This window comes from Osmerus eperlanus, chromosome 14, assembly GCF_963692335.1.
Source record: "Osmerus eperlanus chromosome 14, fOsmEpe2.1, whole genome shotgun sequence".
Lineage (NCBI taxonomy): Eukaryota > Metazoa > Chordata > Actinopteri > Osmeriformes > Osmeridae > Osmerus > Osmerus eperlanus.
In genome coordinates this window covers 14,960,745-14,979,668 of record NC_085031.1, presented here as the reverse complement: position 1 = coordinate 14,979,668, position 18,924 = coordinate 14,960,745, and the positions used below count along the sequence as shown (strand labels likewise).

The window sequence follows — 18,924 nt, the reverse complement described above, 5'->3', positions numbered from 1 at the left end:
AACCAGTCCTGAGCCAAAGACTGTCAACTGAGGAGGACTGTGTCATCTGGAACAAAACTTGAAATGAAAATGACCCCCACAATCTCAATTCCCTTCATTCACAAACCAGGTTTATTCCAATGCACATCTATTAACCTGTTACAGCTGGTTACAGTCACTGTACCTATGTTGGTCTACTGTACTTCAAACATCATTCATCACAAAACCCCTTTGTACATCGATTGCGTTTTGGTGGTCATTTGAATTAGATTTAGGCTATGTGGTTTCTGGTTGGAAAACCAGCCTGTCAACTTTCCGGTACTGTATGGGCTACAGATGACGTAGCAGACTGAAATTTTACATTTTAGACAGAATAAAAATTACATATATTGTAGCCTGTCGCACATCCTGTCATGCAAAAATGCAGTCGATGTAAAGGTTCAAGCTTTTACAATAGGCTAATAGAAATTCCGATTATGATTCCCCAACACATTTATTTTATGATTTCTTTGTTGAAAAGACCCACACATACAGTCACGTTAGGTATCATCTGTGGTTAAAATGAGCTGCTCAACTAAACCCTAAGAACCAGAGGCAACCAGTAGAAGCCCTTAAGGCAGTGATGAATATTCACCACTCTGCCGGTCATTATCTGGCGTGACGCGGGACCGAATGAACTTCGCGCGGGGACAGTGCGCGACACGCAACCATGCTGGTATAAATCCCCCCTCAAAGACACCCAAATGCTCCTACGCTCGTTCCTCCTTCAGCGAGGAGACATTTCGGATTGGCACATACTGTCAGTGTCAGTGCTCACGTTTAAGAGGGATCAGGTAGCGGTAAAATAACTTTATCGTTGGCGAGTGAGGAGGTGGGTGTTGGTTGGCTTTCTATACCGTACGTGAACGGTTTGAGAGGGGATCCAACAGGCTGCTGCGAGGCTATGCTGGCTCAGCCCTGAACCTGCACATGGAGGGACGATCTTGACTCAACCTGCAGTGTTGCCTTAGCATCTGCACACTGTAACAAACTCAGGCAAGGCAACGATGAGCTCCTCTCTCCCGAAGAGCGAATCTACCACTTCTCTGCTAAGATCGTCGGCTCCCAATCGCAGGTCCGCGCATCATACGGAGCACGGGTCGCGCGGCCACCGCAGTCACCAACATCGCCCCGCGGGAGGTAGCGGTGTGCCGGAGGAGGCAGACTGGACCGATGAGTGCGAGGCGAGCGCTCGAAGACCCCTTTGTCAGCCAAGACATAGCGGTGGCCGAAATGGAGGTGGTGCGCGGGGACACAAGAGCCAGTCCCACAGACAAAGCAGCCCAATAGATGACGGTTACGGAGAGGAAGAAATGAGACAGCGGGTTGATCGGAGCGGGCAAGACCATACCAAGCCGTCCAGGTCCAGACATCACCACCACCACCACCACCACCACCATCATCACGACAGCAGCTCCAGGGGCGACCCGCCGCCGTCACATCACCACGGCAACACACGGCAGGACCGGAAAACCTTGCCAACCCCGGCGTATCCCAAGAACCCCGATGATGCCGCTTACTTTTTCGAAACTAAGGACAAAATAAATCCAGGGTCGTCCTCAAGTTTGAACTCTGACCCACCTGTCTCGACCTCCCCCGTTCCCGTTCCCGTCCCCGCACCCAGCCGCAACTCAAAAAGACACAGCGCAGCTTCATCCGAGTATGACTCCAATCTTCACCCGATTGTGAAGTCCGTCTTCGGGCAGGTAAGCGGGTCTAGTGCCTAGGCAAACTTATTGCCCTTATGACTAGTGAACACGCACTGTAAGTCATCAAAATTAATCAACAGGTAGTTATTTAGGTTGTTTTATTTCACAATTTATTCACAATTTAATGACTATAGCAAAAATAAAATGACCACAGGGCCGCATAAAAAGACGTATGCTAGGTATTATTGCAAATTACTTTTAATTCAGATTTTGCTGGGAAATCTTATGCAAGATAGGATATACTTGATTCACACCGTTTTCCAAACCGTGGATTTTAAGCCTCACTAGCGTCCACGCGTAGGTGTTTTGTTGTGTAACAGAATGGGTAAAATCACACACAAGTATTTTAAATACAGAAAGGAACTTCAGTGTGGTTCTGTGATTTAAGAATCAAACCTACACTTACGACAGGGACAGTATAAGTTCTGTTAAAAGATTGTTGGTAAATCATTAGATTTTCTTTAGATTGCATTGAACATATATATACATGAAACACAAGCCACATTAAACCCTACGCCCTCATTAGAAAATTTAAAATAACAACTGAGTCGTAAACAGTGGAGGACCCTGTGAGAATATGGAATTCCATCCCAGTGCCTTCTTGGTCCAGGACATTCATAAGTCCCACCGTTCCAGAACGTTCATAAATTCGCAGTTCCAGAATGTTCCTGAGAGAGGCAGGAACCCAAGCCGACTGAAAGCCCTATCACCCCAGTGCACACCATTAAATATGAATGATCGTTTAGGCTCCATTCAGCCTCCCTCTATGTATCTAATAACCGTCAGTTTGATGGGGGTTAAGAGAGGAGGGGTGAGGTAGAGGGGGGTGGAGGGGGTGAAGGGTCCCATAAACGGGGCCCAACACACTGTCACCTGAGCAACAGCAGAGAGATCATCTTTCCAACCCTGTGGAAAATAAACCACGACACACAGTCATTATGTCACAGACATGCACACACACACAGACACACACACACACACACACACACACAGGTAAGTCAACCCAAACCCTCTCTGGTGAACAGTTTTCAACCATAAGAATGTAACGTCAGAAACATCCTTCGGCCCAGAAGACCAGAGTATAGTAGGTAGAGCAGAGAAGCGTAGGTGCGTAGGTAGCCATGGTAGATGTACCGATGTGCGAGCGTCACACATTTACAGTTACATTTACATTTAGTCATTTAGCAGACGCTCTTATCCAGAGCGACTTACAGTAAGTACAGGGACATTCCCCCCAAAGCAAGTAGGGTGAAGTGTCTTGAAGTTATTTCTGGCTCCTAGCACATGGGGATGTTATTGTCTCCTCCTCCTCTTGCCCAAGGACACAGCGTCAGTTGGCATGACCGGGAATCGAACTGGCAACCTTCGGATTACTAGCCCGATTCCCTCACCGCTCAGCCACCTGACTCCCAGACACATGCGTCTCTCTCACGTCTCCTCCACCCCGCATCCCATCTCCTGCTCCTTGAACTAACACCACACGCCTGCACCCCTCTCCCCACCGGTCCCTCCAGAGCGCAGGTCTCTCCTCTCTCTCACCTCCAGTCCTGAGGTTCCGGCCTCGGTGTCGAGGCCGAAACTGAAATCTCAGGAGGAGACAGTAAGCGTGCATATCTCTCTCCTCTCTCCCCTGTGTGGGGGGGGACAGAGGGATTGACCATGTCGTCTATGTTAACGGAGACTGAGAGTTTCTCCTTCCAAGCCCCTCGGCCCTGTGATTCTAGTCGCAGCGTCGAGGCAGATACAGAAAGCTCAGGAGGAGACAATAACATCCCCATGTGCTAGGAGCCAGGAATAACTTCACTCAATCCAGGCCACAGCTTCAATCAGTCAGAGGAGCTCCAGGAAGTACAGAGGCAGAGGCGTGCCACTCCAACCCAGATGTGGATGTAGACATATGGGACAAAGCATTAACCGTGGGTGCTATTTTGGATTACCTTCGATCGGTGGCCTGGCGAAGCGACTGGCTTTGGAAGTGTAATCCAAAAAGCACACAAACAACCCGGATTCTTTCTGTAGCGTCAGTTTTATTAACGGCTGCACAGCTCGTTTGTGTTGTCATATCTTACTTTTAACCTGTAAAGTGAAGTAAACGGTATTGACCCTATCAGTTGTTTTCACTGCTGTTGTAACACACAACAACCCCGCCCCCCTCCCCCCCCCCCTCCAACATGTTCTTCTGTGAAGAAGCCAGCCTCGCAGACCTCCTTCAGCTCAGCCTTTTCTGACTTTGCACTGGCTTTTCATTCATTCGACCAGACGCTTTCCTTCCAAAGGGACATTCAAACGGTGTGGAAAGTAAAGCAGAAGATCAAGGTTGAGAAGAGCGGAGGAGGGTGATCATTAAAGGATGTCTAGTTGGAATACCGGTCTGATTCGTGTTCTCTGGGAGGCAGAGAGATGGGTTGGATGGACTCGTTAGGTAGACTTGAGCCCTGGATGGGTTTCTGGGCCTTTCCGTTTACTGCCTAATCACTGTTCCTCATACCTCTGCTCTGGCTCTGTTACAGAGACGTGAAAGGAAAGTGAAAATGGCAGTTGTGTGTTTTTTTGGACAAAGCTAGGTACAATACTTTTGCAGCGCATTTCTCAGTGTGTGTGTGTGTGTGTAAGGTCAAAATGTACTCAGAATGTGTGCATACACTGTGGTTTGTCTTGTGTTTATACTGCCAGTAATACTGTTTATATTCCCAAGAACTGATAGAGTCAGGCCCTTTAAGTGTTCTAATCAGTGTTTTGACATAAAGCAGAATGATCTACAATATTATATTCCATATTTACTTATGTAACACCTCAGTCTCTGCATACAGTCCCCACATAACTCATTCTCTGCCAGTGGGTGCTAAATATAGCATTCCAAGACCTGATTATGAGCAAGTGGAGAAGAACAGCCTTTTGTATGCTGGTAAAAATATTTAAGTCCTTGGCTAACGTACTACCTGACACCGCCAGTTTGCAAATTAATGACTAAAGCAGGGATTCCAGCATACATAAACCTTTTCACTCAGGTATCCAATTAACTACCATGCTTTCGTTTTCATTCGACGAATCAATGTGTAAGAAGGACATTGAGTGTGTGTGTGTGCGAGCACCAGCAATTGTGTTTAGGGGTATACGATCGGACTAACACACGTTAAAATTAAACAGTTATCCATTTCAGTCAGGTCTATTTTTTGGGACAAAGATCTCCTCCCAGAATGACTCAGATTCCCTCGCAGCAAATCAGAGCATTTGTCTCACCACGTATGTGTTTGCATTGCAGCTTCATTGTGCTGTTGTGACCTCTATCCTGTCCCCGGGATATCCAGGTTACCGTGGATACCTTGGTCAAGGGCAGAGCAGCGAGTCCTAGAATACCCAACAGAAACACTCTGTTTTCGGCTCCACTACTGGGTCAAGGAGTGGATCCTTTAACATTTCTTTTAGGATCAGAATGGTAACATCCAGCAGTGGTTCAGTTGAAATGTGACATTTCCTGCCTGTCTTCACCCTCTCTCCCTCCCAAATGTTCTGTCTTTCTCTAACTGTCTTTATATAAATAAAAGGGCCAAAAACATCTTTAAAAAAATTAAAAGACACCAGCAGAGGGAGTGAGTTTGCGAGTGTGTGTGTTTGTGTGTGTCCGCGCATGTGTGTGTGTGTGTTAATAGATCTGCCAATCACACTTTAGCAGCACCACAGCCTTGTCTACCAGCTCAGCTACAGTGTACACACACACATTCACACAAACACACACACACACACACTGTATTATATTAGCACAGGAACGACTGAGCAGGGGGAGAAGGATTGAAGAAACGGAATGAATAAGGAGAAGAAGAGGGGTAGGAAGAGGGGGAGGAGAAGGAGGTGGATTGTGGGTAGGCATGGTAGCGAACCTGGCCAGGCTTATGTAAGGTAAACATAGGATGCGCTCTCATTCTCAGAGTTCCTGATATCTTGGGTTTGGAAACAAAAACACTTGATTTTGTCAAGAAGATTTTTTCCCGGTTCGCTCGGTTCGCCCTCCGAGGTCTTCCTCCTTCTCTCATCCCCTCTTCCCCCCTGTCTCTCTCCTTTGTTTTTTTTTTTTGTACCCAGCACCTCCTATTTACTGCTCTGCCCATCCTCGTTTCCATCTCTCTCACAATGAACCTGGCTCTGTTGAAGTGTCTCTCTCTCTCTCTCTCTCTCTCTCTCTCACTCTCTCTCTCTCTCTCTCTCTCTCTCTCTCTCTCTCTCTCTCTCCTTCGCTCTCCTTATTCAGTCTCCTTCGTTACTGCTTTTCATTGGCTCTCTGACCCTCCCTCCTCCTCCCTCCCTTCCTCCCTATCCCCCCCCCCATCCCTCCCCCCCCCCCACTGTCGGGGTCAGACTGACCTTGATGAGGTCTGGGGAGGAGAAGGAGAGAAAGGGGAGGAGAAAACACAGGATGCATGAATGACGGAGGAGAGAGAGAGAAAGCTAGAGAGAGGAATGAAAGACGTATGTATCGGGGTGGTGAAGGGGCAGCAGAGGAGGGGCTGTGAATAAACTGCCATGATATAAGTATTGGCGTATCTAGCACGTCATTTCAGACTGTTTCAAGGATGGCGAAGATCTATTTATAGTAACATCTGTATTTCAGTCCTCTGAAGGATCATTGTGAAAGAATGAGATGCTTTCAGCGCTGATCTGCTGTGGAAACGGGAGGGATTAGACCATGAACTGTGGAAGTCAACGTGTGTGAAGGGGTGTGTTCGTGTGTGTGTTCGTGTGTGTGAGTTTGTGTGTGAGTGTGACTTTCTGCACGGATGCCTTTGTGTGTGTGGATGTGCCTGGATGTCTTTGTGTGTGTGTGTGTGCAGCAATGCCTTTGTGTGTGTGTGTGCAGCAATGCCTTTGTGTGTGTGTCTGTGCACGGATGCCTTGGTGTGTGTGTGTGTGTAAAAACGTGTGAGTGCGTGCACATTCATGCTGAATATTTATGGGACCTGAGTCTGACTGGCCAGAGAGGAAGTGTGACAGTGATCCAGAGAGGAGAGAGAAGAAAGAGGAGTGGAGAGAGTGATGAGAGAATAGACAAAGAGAAGAGGGCGGAGAGAGAGGGAGTGGAGTGAGAGAGGTTGAAGAGAGATGAGAGAGAGGACAATGGAGAGAGATTGATGAGAGAAGAAGAGAGAGAGAGAAAAAGGTAGAGAAAGACAGGATATATGAGAGTGGGGAGTGTGACACAGAGGAGAGAGAGTAATAACAGATTTAATTTAATTCACTAAAATGAAAACAACTTTGTAAAATGCCTCATTTATTACGTGCATAGTACATCAATTTTTCCCTTTTACTATTGAACAGGGAAGGGTAGCTAACTAAACCTGCGTCATTCAACCTGACATTACAATGAACAAACGATCCCTTTTCAAAAAAGTGATTTGTCTCAAATGAAAGCTGACAGTTTTATTACAGTGAAAGACCATAACCTGTTTAACCTAATCAATAATGCAAATCTAAATTAGAGACGGTCATATTTCCTCTTCTGGATATGACCATGAAGGTCACCTATGGCCCCTCCCCCCTCTTCCTGGGGGCCGGGCTCCAAGTTACACACACACTTCTACATGTGTGTGTGTGTGCGTGCGTGTGTGTGTGTGGCACGCAAACCTGGAACGTTCTGGTCTCAGCTTCAGTAGCTGCTTCTCCTCTCATCCCTGACGGCCCGTTTGGATGGTGCACCATGGAACGTTCAGAGACGCCACCACACACAGACTAGCAGGGATTTGTCACTGCACTCGCTCATGCTTATGCGTTTTCTCCCAGAAGCAGAGTAAGCTGGGTTAGTCTCTAAGACGATGCAGGCAGGACTGGTGGATCAGTATCGTCACTCTGACTCGCTCCACGAAGGGACAGTGACATGACGGCAGCACAAGAGTACTAAACCATTCCCAGTCCCCAAGTCCCCCAGTCCTCCAGTCTTCCAGTCTTCCAGTCCCCCAGTCCTCCAGTCCCCCAATCCTCCAGTCCCCCAGTCGTCCTCCAGTCTTTCAGTCCTCCAGTCCTTCAGTCCTCCATTCCTCCAGTCCTCCAGTCCTCCAGTCCTCCCAGTCCTCCAGTCCTCCAGTCATCCCAGTCCTCTAGTCCTCCCAGTCCTCCATTCCTCCAGTCCTCCAGTCCTCCATTCCTCCATTCCTCCCAGTCCTCCAGTCCTCCATTCCTCCATTCCTCCAGTCCTCCAATCCTCCATTCCTCCAGTCCTCCATTCCTCCAGTCCTCCAGTCCTCCAGTCCTCCCAGTCCTCCATTCCTCCAGTCCTCCAGTCCTCCAGTCCTCCATTCCTCCATTCCTCCAGTCCTCCAGTACTCCCAGTTCTTCAGTCCTTCAGTCCTCCATTATTCCAGTCCTCCAGTCCTCCAGTCCTCCAGTCCTCCAGTCCTCCAGTGCCCTAGTTCTCCAGTCCTCCAGTCCTCCAGTCCTCCCAGTTCTTCAGTCCTTCAGTCCTCCATTCCTCCAGTCCTCCATTCCTCCAGTCCTACATCCAATCCTCAAGTCCTCCAGTCCTCCATCCAATCCTCCAGTCCTCCAGTCCTCCAGTCCTCCATCCAATCCTCCAGTCCTCCAGTCCTCCAGTGCATCAGCCTCCCCAGTGTTCCCAGTGCTCTTATCACAGCTCATTTATCTCACTTGATGGGAATGGATCAAACAGGATTATCTTTGACCTCAAATCTTCATTAAACTGTAAAGCAATTATTAGTATTTAATCTTGGACTTAACTGTCTGCCTCTCCCATCATAGGATAGTGTGTGAGTGTGTCTTTGTATTTATGTGCCTGTATGCATGTGTATATGTGCCTTTATGGATGCATGTGTGTGAATGTGTGTGTCTGTGTGCGTGTGCTTACATGTGTGTTTTATGCATGCATGTGTGTGTGCGTGTATTCCTGTGTGTTAGCGTGTGTGTGTGAGCATGCGTGTGTTTGTGTGTGCATGCGTGTGTGTGTGTGTGCGTGTGTGTGTGAGCAGAGTGCACACAGCGTGCTGACATTATCAGAGCTGAAGGCTTTTGTGTGTGATGGCTGATGTGTTCTGAAGTTCACAATGAGCCCGCGGTAGAGCTGAGTGAATCATCAGCACACAAGAGAGAGGCAGAGAGAGAGGGAGAAGGAGAGAGAGAATGATAGAAAGAGAGGAAACGAAAGGGGAAGAACGACAGAGAGAGAAAGAGACTGAGAGAGAGAGAGAGAGAGAGAGAGAGAGAGAGAGAGAGAGAGAGAGAGAGAGAGAGAGAGAGAGAGAGAGAGAGAGACAGAAAGAAAGAAAGAAAGAAAGAAAGAACATGAAAGTGAGAATGAAGAGTGAATGAGCAAGAGAAAGAGTGAGCGAGAGAGACACGGAGAGAGAGGAAGAACCAGAGAGAAAGGCAAATGGAGAGAGAGGAAACCAGAGAAAGAGAGGACGAGGGAGAGAGAGTGAACGAGAGAGAGGTAAGAGAGACGGGCAAAAAAAAAGGATCTTGGTTGATATCCACGTGACGAAGCAGTTTCAGTAGACAAGGTCAAAAAGGAAATGTGTGTGTGTGTGTGTCATAGCAGGCAGGTGATCTGGCGGAGGATTCTCAGTCACCTGCATCACAGTTTTGTTTCAACACACACACACATACATACACTCCCACACACCCCTGTGTGCTTGGGGACACACACCCCTGTGGCGATGCATGTTTACACACTGATTTGTGATCCATACTCTCAGACACCTGCTGGGTTGGATTTTTTAAGAGCAGTGTGTTGTGTGTGTACATGTGTGTGCGTTTCTGTGTGCGCGTCTTTGTGTGTGTATGCGTGCGTGTGTTTGTTTGTGCACGTGTGTGTGCGCTTGTGTTTGTGTGTGTGTCTATTCTGGATGGTCTGAACGCCTTTTATGTTCCATTCTAGCATATTTTGGCTTTGATCTCATCTTCCAGTCAGCTTTGACTTAGTGATGAGCCCGTTCTTCTGGGTCTATTTACATACGTGTGTGTGTGTTTATGTCTGTGATTGTGTGTGTGTGAGATATATAGAGAGAGAAATAGAGGGGGAGGGAGAGAGAAAGAGAGACAGGGTACAGGAGAGAGCGGGTTCTATTTTTAGCTCCACGCAGCCCCATATCCATGTGTGTTTAATGGAGTGTGCGTGCGCGTGTGTGTGTTTGGATTAGTGTCTCTAGTGTCTTGCTCGGGGGAAGGTAATATGCTTGTCCGAACTAGCTTCTTTGTCACATTCTCCCTTTGCGTAGATGGGTTAGAACTGTGCAACAGCGTGAGAGAGGGCGAGAGAGAGGGAGCGGGAGGGAGGGAGGGAGAGGGGAGAAGGAGAAAAAAAGAGGGAGGGAGAAAGAGAGAGACAGAGGGAGAGAGAGAGGGGATGGTGAGCGACTGAACAAGCAACCTTGCATTTTCAACTTGGAGCGCTTGCATTTGGCTTAGAAGACACACATCCCTCCACTCCTCCTCCTGTCTTTGCGTCCTGGGTTCTTCCTTCCGTTCTCTCGTTGGCTTTCTTTCATCTTTCTTTCGTTCAATCGATATCCTCCGGTCTCTCTCTCCTTCCCTCTCTCACCCCTTCACTGTCCTTCCCACCGGCCAGTCTGCTGATCCCGTACCCCTCGTCTCTCTCTCCCCCTGTCTCTCTCTCTCTCTCTCTCTCTCTCTCCCTAAATGTCCTCTTGTTTAAGTTGTTGACCCACTGAACCCCCTCCTCCCCCCCCCCAACCTCTCTCGATCACATGCATGCCCAGATACACACGCACACGCACATGCACACACACACGCACACACGTGCACACACACACCAACACACAAACACAGAAAAAACACACACCGAGAGGACTCTTACTATGGGAAACTGTGTCAAGTCTCCGTTTAAACATTTCTCCAAAAAGGTAAGGTTTTTCTGTGTGCTGTGCCTGTGGACTGCCTGGAGCCCAGACTGTTGGCAAATCCTTGTTCCCCCCCTTCTTTCCTCCCCCCACCCCCCTCCCCCCTCTGCTCTCTCTGTTCCCTACATGACTGGAGGCTATTGGACCAGCCTAGACTGTGTTGGACTGGACTTGAATTGGCGTACGGGGGTGAGTGTGCTATGTTGGGACAGTCGGTGTAGTGTTGGATTGTCGAGTGTAAAGTTGGAGCATTTTGTGTAGCATTAAATTGTCTTGGAGTTGGTTGCCGTTTGGAATTGAAATTGGCAGTGCGGCAGTAGTGAGTGGTGTTCCGGACTGTGCTGTGTCGAGGCGGGCGGGCGGGCGCTCATGAGAACCAACAGGGCAGCCCAGGGTCTGAGGCGCTGGGTTCTTTCTCTCAACCTCAGTGAGGACAGTTAGTCAACCAGCATGGAAACCAGTCCCTGACTCAAGATGAAATATCCTCAAATTGATTCATGGTACAGCATCAACCCTGTATGTCAAACGCTTTGCGTACCTCAGGTGATATCAGGCTGGGTTGTTTTTGTCGTGATATCTCACTGTGATTGGGTCGAGGCTCTGTGGGTGTTGATATCACTGTGATTGGGTCGAGGCTCTGTGGGTGTTGATATCACTGTGATTGGGTCGAGGCTCTGTGGGTGTTGATATCACTGTGATTGGGTCGAGGCTCTGTGGGTGTTGATATCACTGTGATTGGGTCGAGGCTCTGTGGGTGTCTCTGGGGGGTGAAGTGACTGGGAGTCGGCTCTCTGCTTCTTCAGAGGCTCTCAACTCCTAGCTCTCCGTCAACAGCGCTATCGTCGTTGTCGTCTTGGCACCGGCTTGGTTGAGTGCGTCCTCCACATGAGTCACTCCGCCTAGCCCTCGCGCCGGCACTTCACCTCTGAAGGGAGGCTGAGGACCAAAGCTGCCACCGGTTGGCGCTGTCCTGTGGTGCCCAGCACTGACACACGTGGAGGTCTGACTTCCCACCGGATGATCTGCCCGTCATGTAGGAGACATTGTTGTTGTTGTTGTTGATAGAGCGAGCTACTGTAACACTTCAGATCCGGGAGGGAGAGAGTGGGAAACATGGCTGGAAGTCGTTAGACCACCCAGTGTACCACAAGTGTGCGTTGACAGACATTCTGTTTCGACATGGCGAGAAGACAAAGAGGAGAAGACAGACATGAATAAGAGGAAAAACAAAAGCATGGTTCGGTCGGCTGACGTGCACTGGAATTAGGCTTCTATCCGCCCGTCCAAAAGTCCCACAAATAGATTTTCCCACCTCTCCCCAGCAGCTGCTCATTCTTGAGCACGGACAATATGACAAGCAACTGTTGAAGCCATCTGTCCACCACACCGATGCTCACGCGCTTGGCTGCTTCTCGTTCCCGACTCCCCGTCCTAAGATGGGGGTTGGTCCCCTGGTCCTGGTGAGCTGGTTCAGAGGGGGCGCCCGGTACCACGTTTGGGACGCTGGACATCAGCGGACCCTGTGATGGCGTGGCATCTCTTTCTGAATCACGTGGACAGATTACCCAGCAGGCATTGCTTTCCCGTGGATGGTGCTGACGCGTTAGCAGATGGAGAGTGAAGGTCACGCGTTTTAGAGGGGAAATGAATGAGCGCATGTGTGGGTGTAAGTGCATTGGTGCGTGTACACATGTATGTGTGTCTGTACAGTACATGTCTGTGTGTGTGACTGTATGTGTGTGTCTGTGTGTTTGATTGTAAGTGTGCGTTTTTCTGTGTGTATGGTGAGTATGAGTGTGTGTGTGTCTGCATGTAAGTGTGTGTGCGGTGGTTGTTTGTGTATGTGTGTGTGTGTGGTGTGTGTGTGTGTGTGTGTGGTGTGTGGTGTGTGTGGTGTGTGTGTATGTGTGTGGTGTGTGTGTGATCCAGGGCATGTATCCGGCAGCAGGTCACTCTTTGTGACAGTGGGACTGAGATCTTCCTTGGGCTACTGAGAGAATTTTTAATAACGTATTCATGTAGCAGACACTACAGACACGTCTGCCCTCATTGGACGAGGACTTCAGATGGTCTTCATGATGGGATGTTCCCGTCCTCTCTAATTAACCTGCAGATCCTCAGGTAATTGGGGGCTGGCTCTGCAGGGGGTTTTCTACCCCTCAACCGCAAGATAATTGGTCATTATAACGTAATGGTTGGATGAATTTGATTTGCCTTCAGCAGATGGAGGAAAGGCTAATTAGCATGAGCTCAAATGAGCCATCGATCTCTGTGATTGGGCACACAACGCCCTGGGAGGGAGGGAGGAGAGAGAGAGAGAGAGAGAGAGAGAGAGAGAGAGAGAGAGAGAGAGAGCAGTCTGGAGTTTTGGTTAACCACTTACAGTAATTGTAACCATGCTTGAAATACCTGTAAATCTGTATCAGCAAACCACTGCATGCACTAAGGTACAATCCCATCTAGCACTTTGTTTTCATGTGAGATGCCTGTGTTAAAAGGCTGTCTGTCCTAGTCTCAGTGATTGAGCTCCAAGTCTCAGGGTTGACATGATCTGTCTAATAACTCGACCGTCTCTAACCACTGACTGCGCTGCTGTCCTGTACCGCGACTAACTGTCCGCCCCGCCCGGTGGTGTTCCATTCTGACTGACAGCCCGCCAGCCCTACCCACTGCGACCCCTCCCCACCCCTCCTTCCCTTCAGCGCCCCGACCCCCCCCTCCACTCCTCCCACACACTCAGCACGGCGCTCGGCTACAAACTCCACAACTTCTCTCGAGTCACGGTCTCTACCACTGTCTCCACCACCCCCCTGCGCTCCTCTGTACCCCCCCCCCCCCTCCAACCCCCTCCCCCCTCACATGGACGTGGGCCCCCCCAGGACCAGAAGAGAAGCTACAAAGCCGTGCAGGGCGAGGAGGGGGGCTCGGGGGGGGCCTACCACCAGCCCCTGGCCCAGAACGGGGCCCACATGCACAACGTGCTTGGCCCGGCCTGCATCTTCTTACGCAAGGGCTTCGCAGATAACCGGCAGGCTGTACGTAAGTCCAGACACGAACATCCCTCCACACACACACACACACACACATACTGCAAAGTACACAAGCAGACATACACACACACACACACATACTGCAAAGTACACAAGCAGACCTACATGCACACACACACACACACACACACACGTATACTATACACACAGCTATGCACTACATACTACATGACCAGACCTACACACATGCACACACAGATACAACATACTACACTAGTAGTCGCACACATATACACACATTTACTACACACTGCACTAACATTCAGGCACATATCCAGTGTGTACTGTACTACACACCATACTAACTCTGACCACAGTTCCCAGTCAGTAAAATGTACTGTGATCTTATGTCCTCATCCAGTTCTAATCCATGTTGTCGTTATGTCAAGCAGCAAATCACTGAAGTATTGTACGGCTGACTATGAGCTGATGTCTACAGAATAAGAGGGTGTGTGTGTGTGTGGGGGGGGGGAGCGAAGGCACACTTTGTGTGTGTGTGTGTGTGTGTGAGACAGCATGTGGATACTGTGTGTGTATGAGTGTGTGTGACCTACAGCATGTGTGTACTGTGTAATGCGTGTGTATGTAGTGGAGGCATCACCTAAAGCCTATGTGTAATTGATGGTTTGTGTTTGACGACGCTCGAATGTGACGTTCTGACGGGCTGAGTTCTTCCTCATCCGTGAGAAGCACTACTGCTGTGGTCAGCTGACTTCCTCTGTGACTGCATGTCTCTCCAGTCAGTGGCCCCTTATCATTAGAGACCGACCTGCCTCTGTCTCTCTGACCGGGGGGCCGTTCATTAGTGACTGGTCTGTAGGTGCTTCCCCTAACAGCCCATCCTCATGACGTGCTGTGACAAGATGCTGTTAAGGAGAGGAGATGGGCTGGTGGTCAGACACAGGTTAGACTTAAAAGAGAAAGAAATCCTTGAAGTTGAGACGGCACAAAATAAGCACTTGCGTGTGTGTTTCTATGGGTGTGATGATGTGTGTGTGTGTGTCCTCTCAGTACTTCATAGCTCACCTCCAAATAAGGGAATGAAACACATTGTAACTGCAGCTGAATTATGTCGAGGGTTGATAGCTCAATCAGTCTCACTTGAACCAAACTTTCATGAACAAACGGGTGTTAAATTAGTCACTGATACCAAAGTGCCATGTTGTTGGGCTTCATCCCTCCTCTTCATATCTAATAGTAACAAATCCTTTGAAATGTCAGACATGTTTTGCAGAGGTTTCAAAGAGATTGTATTACTTTTATAGTTAAAACGTGTTGAGACTAACTAGGTTTTGTGGTTGTGTACCTTCCAGGACAGACAGCTGCGACCAGAGGAGATGGATGGTGAGTGTGACTGAGAGGAGATGGGTTCAAAAAACATGTTCGATTCAGTGATGGATGCATGACCTTGAATGCAGTGCTGCTAATAGTGATAGACGTTGTGTAAAATTCAGTGTTTTTATTTTTTTACATTCGCTGCACTGAATCCATCCTAATTGTAGTGAATTAAATGTGTCTCCCCCCCAGAGCTGCGCGAGGCTTTTAGGGAGTTTGATAAGGACAAGGACGGCTTCATTGGCTGTAAGGACCTGGGGAACTGCATGAGGACCATGGGATACATGCCCACTGAGATGGAGCTGATCGAGCTGAGTCAGCAGATCAACATGAACTGTGAGTTACTCTGTGTGTGTAGAAGTGAAAAGTTGAAAAAAAGTTGAGAAAAAAAGGTTATAAAGGAGAAAAAAAAAACGTTAAAAAAAAAAAAAAGTTGGAAAGGTTGGAAAAAATATTTTCACTTGTAGCTGTGTTACTGATCCTTCTTCTTCTCTGGTGTTCCTGCAGTGGGAGGACATGTAGACTTTGAGGACTTTGTGGAGCTGATGGGGCCTAAACTGCTGGCTGAAACGGCAGACATGATTGGAGTGAAGGAGCTAAGGGATGCTTTCAAAGAGGTGAAGAAGGAGCAGGGAGGAGGGAGGGATAGCAGAGGAGGGAGGAAAAGGAGAGAGGGGGGGAAGCAGAGAGGAGGGGACGAGGAGCCGGGGGATGAGAGGAGACGGGGCTGGGGATGGGGGGGGTAAAGAAACCGAGGGAGATGGGAACTGAGCGAAAAAAGGTGGAATGACAGCTCAAAATAGAAACGGGTTGATGTAAAAAGATGGACAATAATTCTAAGAGGATGAGAGGAATACTTAAGAGAGTTCAACTGAAGGAGAATAGAGAGATTGAATGGATGGGGATTTGAGTGGATTCCAGTCATTAAAATGTTCCATATTGACCTTCCTCTTTCAGTTTGACACCAACGGCGACGGTCAAATTAGCACCGCCGAGCTCAGAGAAGCCATGAAGAAACTTCTAGGCCAACAAGTAAGATTTAAACAGAGTCTGTGTTATTTTGTCAATCACTCACTGCACACACACGGCACGTTGACGAAAGACCAACTGACGTTTCCACCTTAACTTGCAATTGGCCGCTTCGATCCACTATGCACACATCATGTCCGCATATTGCATAAGCGTGATCAACCACTTCCTGTAGCTAGCAGTTACGTTAGTTCTCAAACACAAAATGCAATTACGAAGGTAAGGTTTAGCTATCTAACTCACACAGTTAGTGTAAGGGGTTCCATTAGCTAACTGTGTGAGTTAGAAGTGTCTGCAAAATGAACAAAATGTCAGCGTAAAATTTAAATCCTCAGCATACAGTGTCAGAAATACAATCAGACACTTCTGTAGGTCGTTCTGCCCTCGCACTTCCTGTCTTGAGCACTTCCTGTTCCTGTCTCTCCGTCAGGTTGGCCACAGAGATCTGGAGGACATCCTGCAGGATATTGACCTGAATGGAGATGGACATGTTGACTTTGAAGGTAAGGAGGTTTCTAAGTCTCCTCAGCAACTGTGATATTATGTGTGTGATATGCTTTGTGTTAGTTTGTCTATGTTTTAGACCTGGGTGTGTAATTACAGAGCGAGGAACAAGTCCTGTTGAAAGAAAAGACTTCCCTCAGGGGGTTGTCAATTTTGTGAGCTTCCTCAAAGAAGCTGGGAATTGCAATATGTTTAAGTACACATTGAGGTTTAGAGAGCAGCAAATAGACAAGAGTACAAACACACACTCCCTCACCAGGTGACTCCCCTGCTCATGTACTGTATGTACGTACATGCACACACACACACACACACACACACACACCAACACACATACATGCCAATGTGCATGTCCACAAATGCACACACACACACACACACATACAGACACACATACAGACACACCCACACACACATACAGACACACATACAGACACACACACACACACATACAGACACACATACAGACACACACACACATACAGACACACATACAGACACACACACACACACATACAGACACACACACACAAATCACACACGCTGTGTCGGCTCCAGCTACAGCCTAGTGTGAGTCTGGATGATATTCCAGCAGCGTGCAGAGAGAGTGGTGGGAGAATGCAGGCAGTAGGCCTGCCTGACAGATTATCTCCACACCAAAGGATTATGCCACCTCACAGATTATCAAAAAACAAGGAAAGCATACTGCCTGAGGGCCAGAAATAGCTACTGTTGCTATTATTACCCTCGAGTCATTTGGTTGTTCACCACTGTCACAGGTTACACCTCCATATTCTCATATTCACTCCATCCATTTATTTCGGAATGCCGGTGCTAAATTTGTACCGGTGTACATTTGACAGTTTGAGCTGTATAAAGGAGGTTTTGAACCAGGCGTCGCAGTCATAGTGATTCATGCCTTCCCAGCGTTCCCTGTGTCAAGAGATCATCTCTGTTCGTTTATTCAGAGGCAGGCAAGCGCTGCCCTCTCATCCAGACTCGTTATCTTACGTAAGGCCTGTCTGCTTCCTTCCTGTCAGAGTTTGTGCGGATGATGTCTCGCTGAGGGGGGAGGATGTACCGTCTCGGAAACCGACCACGCCCGCTCCCAACAAGAGAGGAGGGGCAGAGACGGCAGCGAGCCCAGACCTATTGACCTCCGACCAAGAGGAAACACACGACATATCAACCCCGCCCTGTCACTGCCACATCTTGCATCGAGCACAGCGGCCGCTGGATCCACGGTGGACCCCATGTCCCGACCCCCGTGGCGATAATGCTGCTGTCGCTGACGGCAACAGCGTCCCCGTAACGACATGATGCTGCTGTCGCTGACAACGCAACAGATCAACGACACACGCCTCGCACATTTTAACCTTGTATATTTCAAATAGCGCTGACAACATTTGTACTGTGTGTGTTTACAGTAGGTAGTAAGAGCGAGGTGCATTCTTGAGCTAGACTTGCTTGACTCGCGCCCAGTGCCACTGTCGGTCGTGGCAGTAGCATAGTAAATGAGACATTTTTAGCACTTTTTACACATAGTGTCTGGTCTTTAGCATAATGGACACCGTACATACACTTTTAAAGGCAATAGATTATTTATTTGACCATTTTAAATATGAACTATCTGTGTGTGTGGGTGTGCATCTGTGTGTGTGTGTGTGTGTGTGTGTGTGTGTGTGTGTGTGTGTGTGTGTGCGTGTGTCAGTGTTTACAAGTCTCTTAATGTCTTAATCTACTGTGAAGAGTTAATGTCAAACCTAAGGCATATAGCCAGTTTTTCTCAGTTTGAATTAAATGTTGTCTATTTGCACTAATGCACTTCTTCGCATTTATATAATCATCAACACATATCAAGCAAGAGTCTATGATGAGCATACAAAAGGGAGATTAATTTGAGTTTTTTCAAGGTTTCCTTGAACGAAGGGCATCTAGGCTATAGGAGAATTGTAGACTCATAGATCAGATGAAGAGACAAAACATGTACTTCTGATTAATGTCATTCCTTGTTTTCAACATTTTCCTGCATGTAAACTAAGAATGCATATATGATTTTAGAGCAGTTACCATCCACATAGGAAAGGAATGGTGCACAAATGAGGCGGGGAAACGGAACATTTGAACCTGTGTGAGATGTCTTATTTGTCAGAGGGATAGGCCTTCTGTGTTTATTGATGTGTTTTACGTGTTTTTGTGAGTGTTTGCTCTAAACTGTCTTAATTGTACGTTGATTTGTATTTCATGTGTGATTCTATGCATGCCAAAAACTGAATTACAACCATTTGTAGCAGGTGAGTAGATAAGGAATAAAGAATTTTATTGCGACACAAACATTTTGTTTTCAGTGGAAATTGGTTTTCTCTAAATGTATAGGTACGTGGTGGGTATTTTCTCAGTGGGGTATCTAGTGGGGGT

The 18,924-nt window shown here is 48.0% G+C and overlaps 2 protein-coding genes across 7 annotated transcripts in view; one reads left to right on the top strand and one right to left on the bottom strand.

Moving 5' to 3' along the window:
• LOC134033934 (histidine-rich glycoprotein-like) overlaps positions 1-18,924 on the bottom strand; it is an 80,178-nt gene that overhangs the window by 4,167 nt on the left and 57,087 nt on the right. The window lies entirely within an intron of this gene.
• Positions 709-18,850, top strand: LOC134033485 (calcium-binding protein 1-like). 6 transcript variants are annotated; one of them, XM_062477664.1, is made up of 8 exons: positions 709-1,724; positions 13,468-13,623; positions 14,952-14,982; positions 15,166-15,309; positions 15,481-15,590; positions 15,931-16,005; positions 16,433-16,505; positions 17,547-18,850. In XM_062477664.1, exons 1-8 carry the CDS (start codon positions 1,026-1,028, stop codon positions 17,570-17,572), a joined length of 1,314 nt encoding a protein of 437 aa, XP_062333648.1. In that variant the 5' UTR covers positions 709-1,025; the 3' UTR covers positions 17,573-18,850. The 6 variants fall into 6 exon arrangements, with proteins under 6 accessions (XP_062333648.1, XP_062333649.1, XP_062333650.1 ...); XM_062477666.1 differs by lacking the exon at positions 709-1,724 and adding an exon at positions 10,048-10,591 and having other exon boundaries at positions 13,468-13,627; XM_062477669.1 differs by lacking the exon at positions 709-1,724 and adding an exon at positions 10,547-10,597 and having other exon boundaries at positions 13,465-13,623.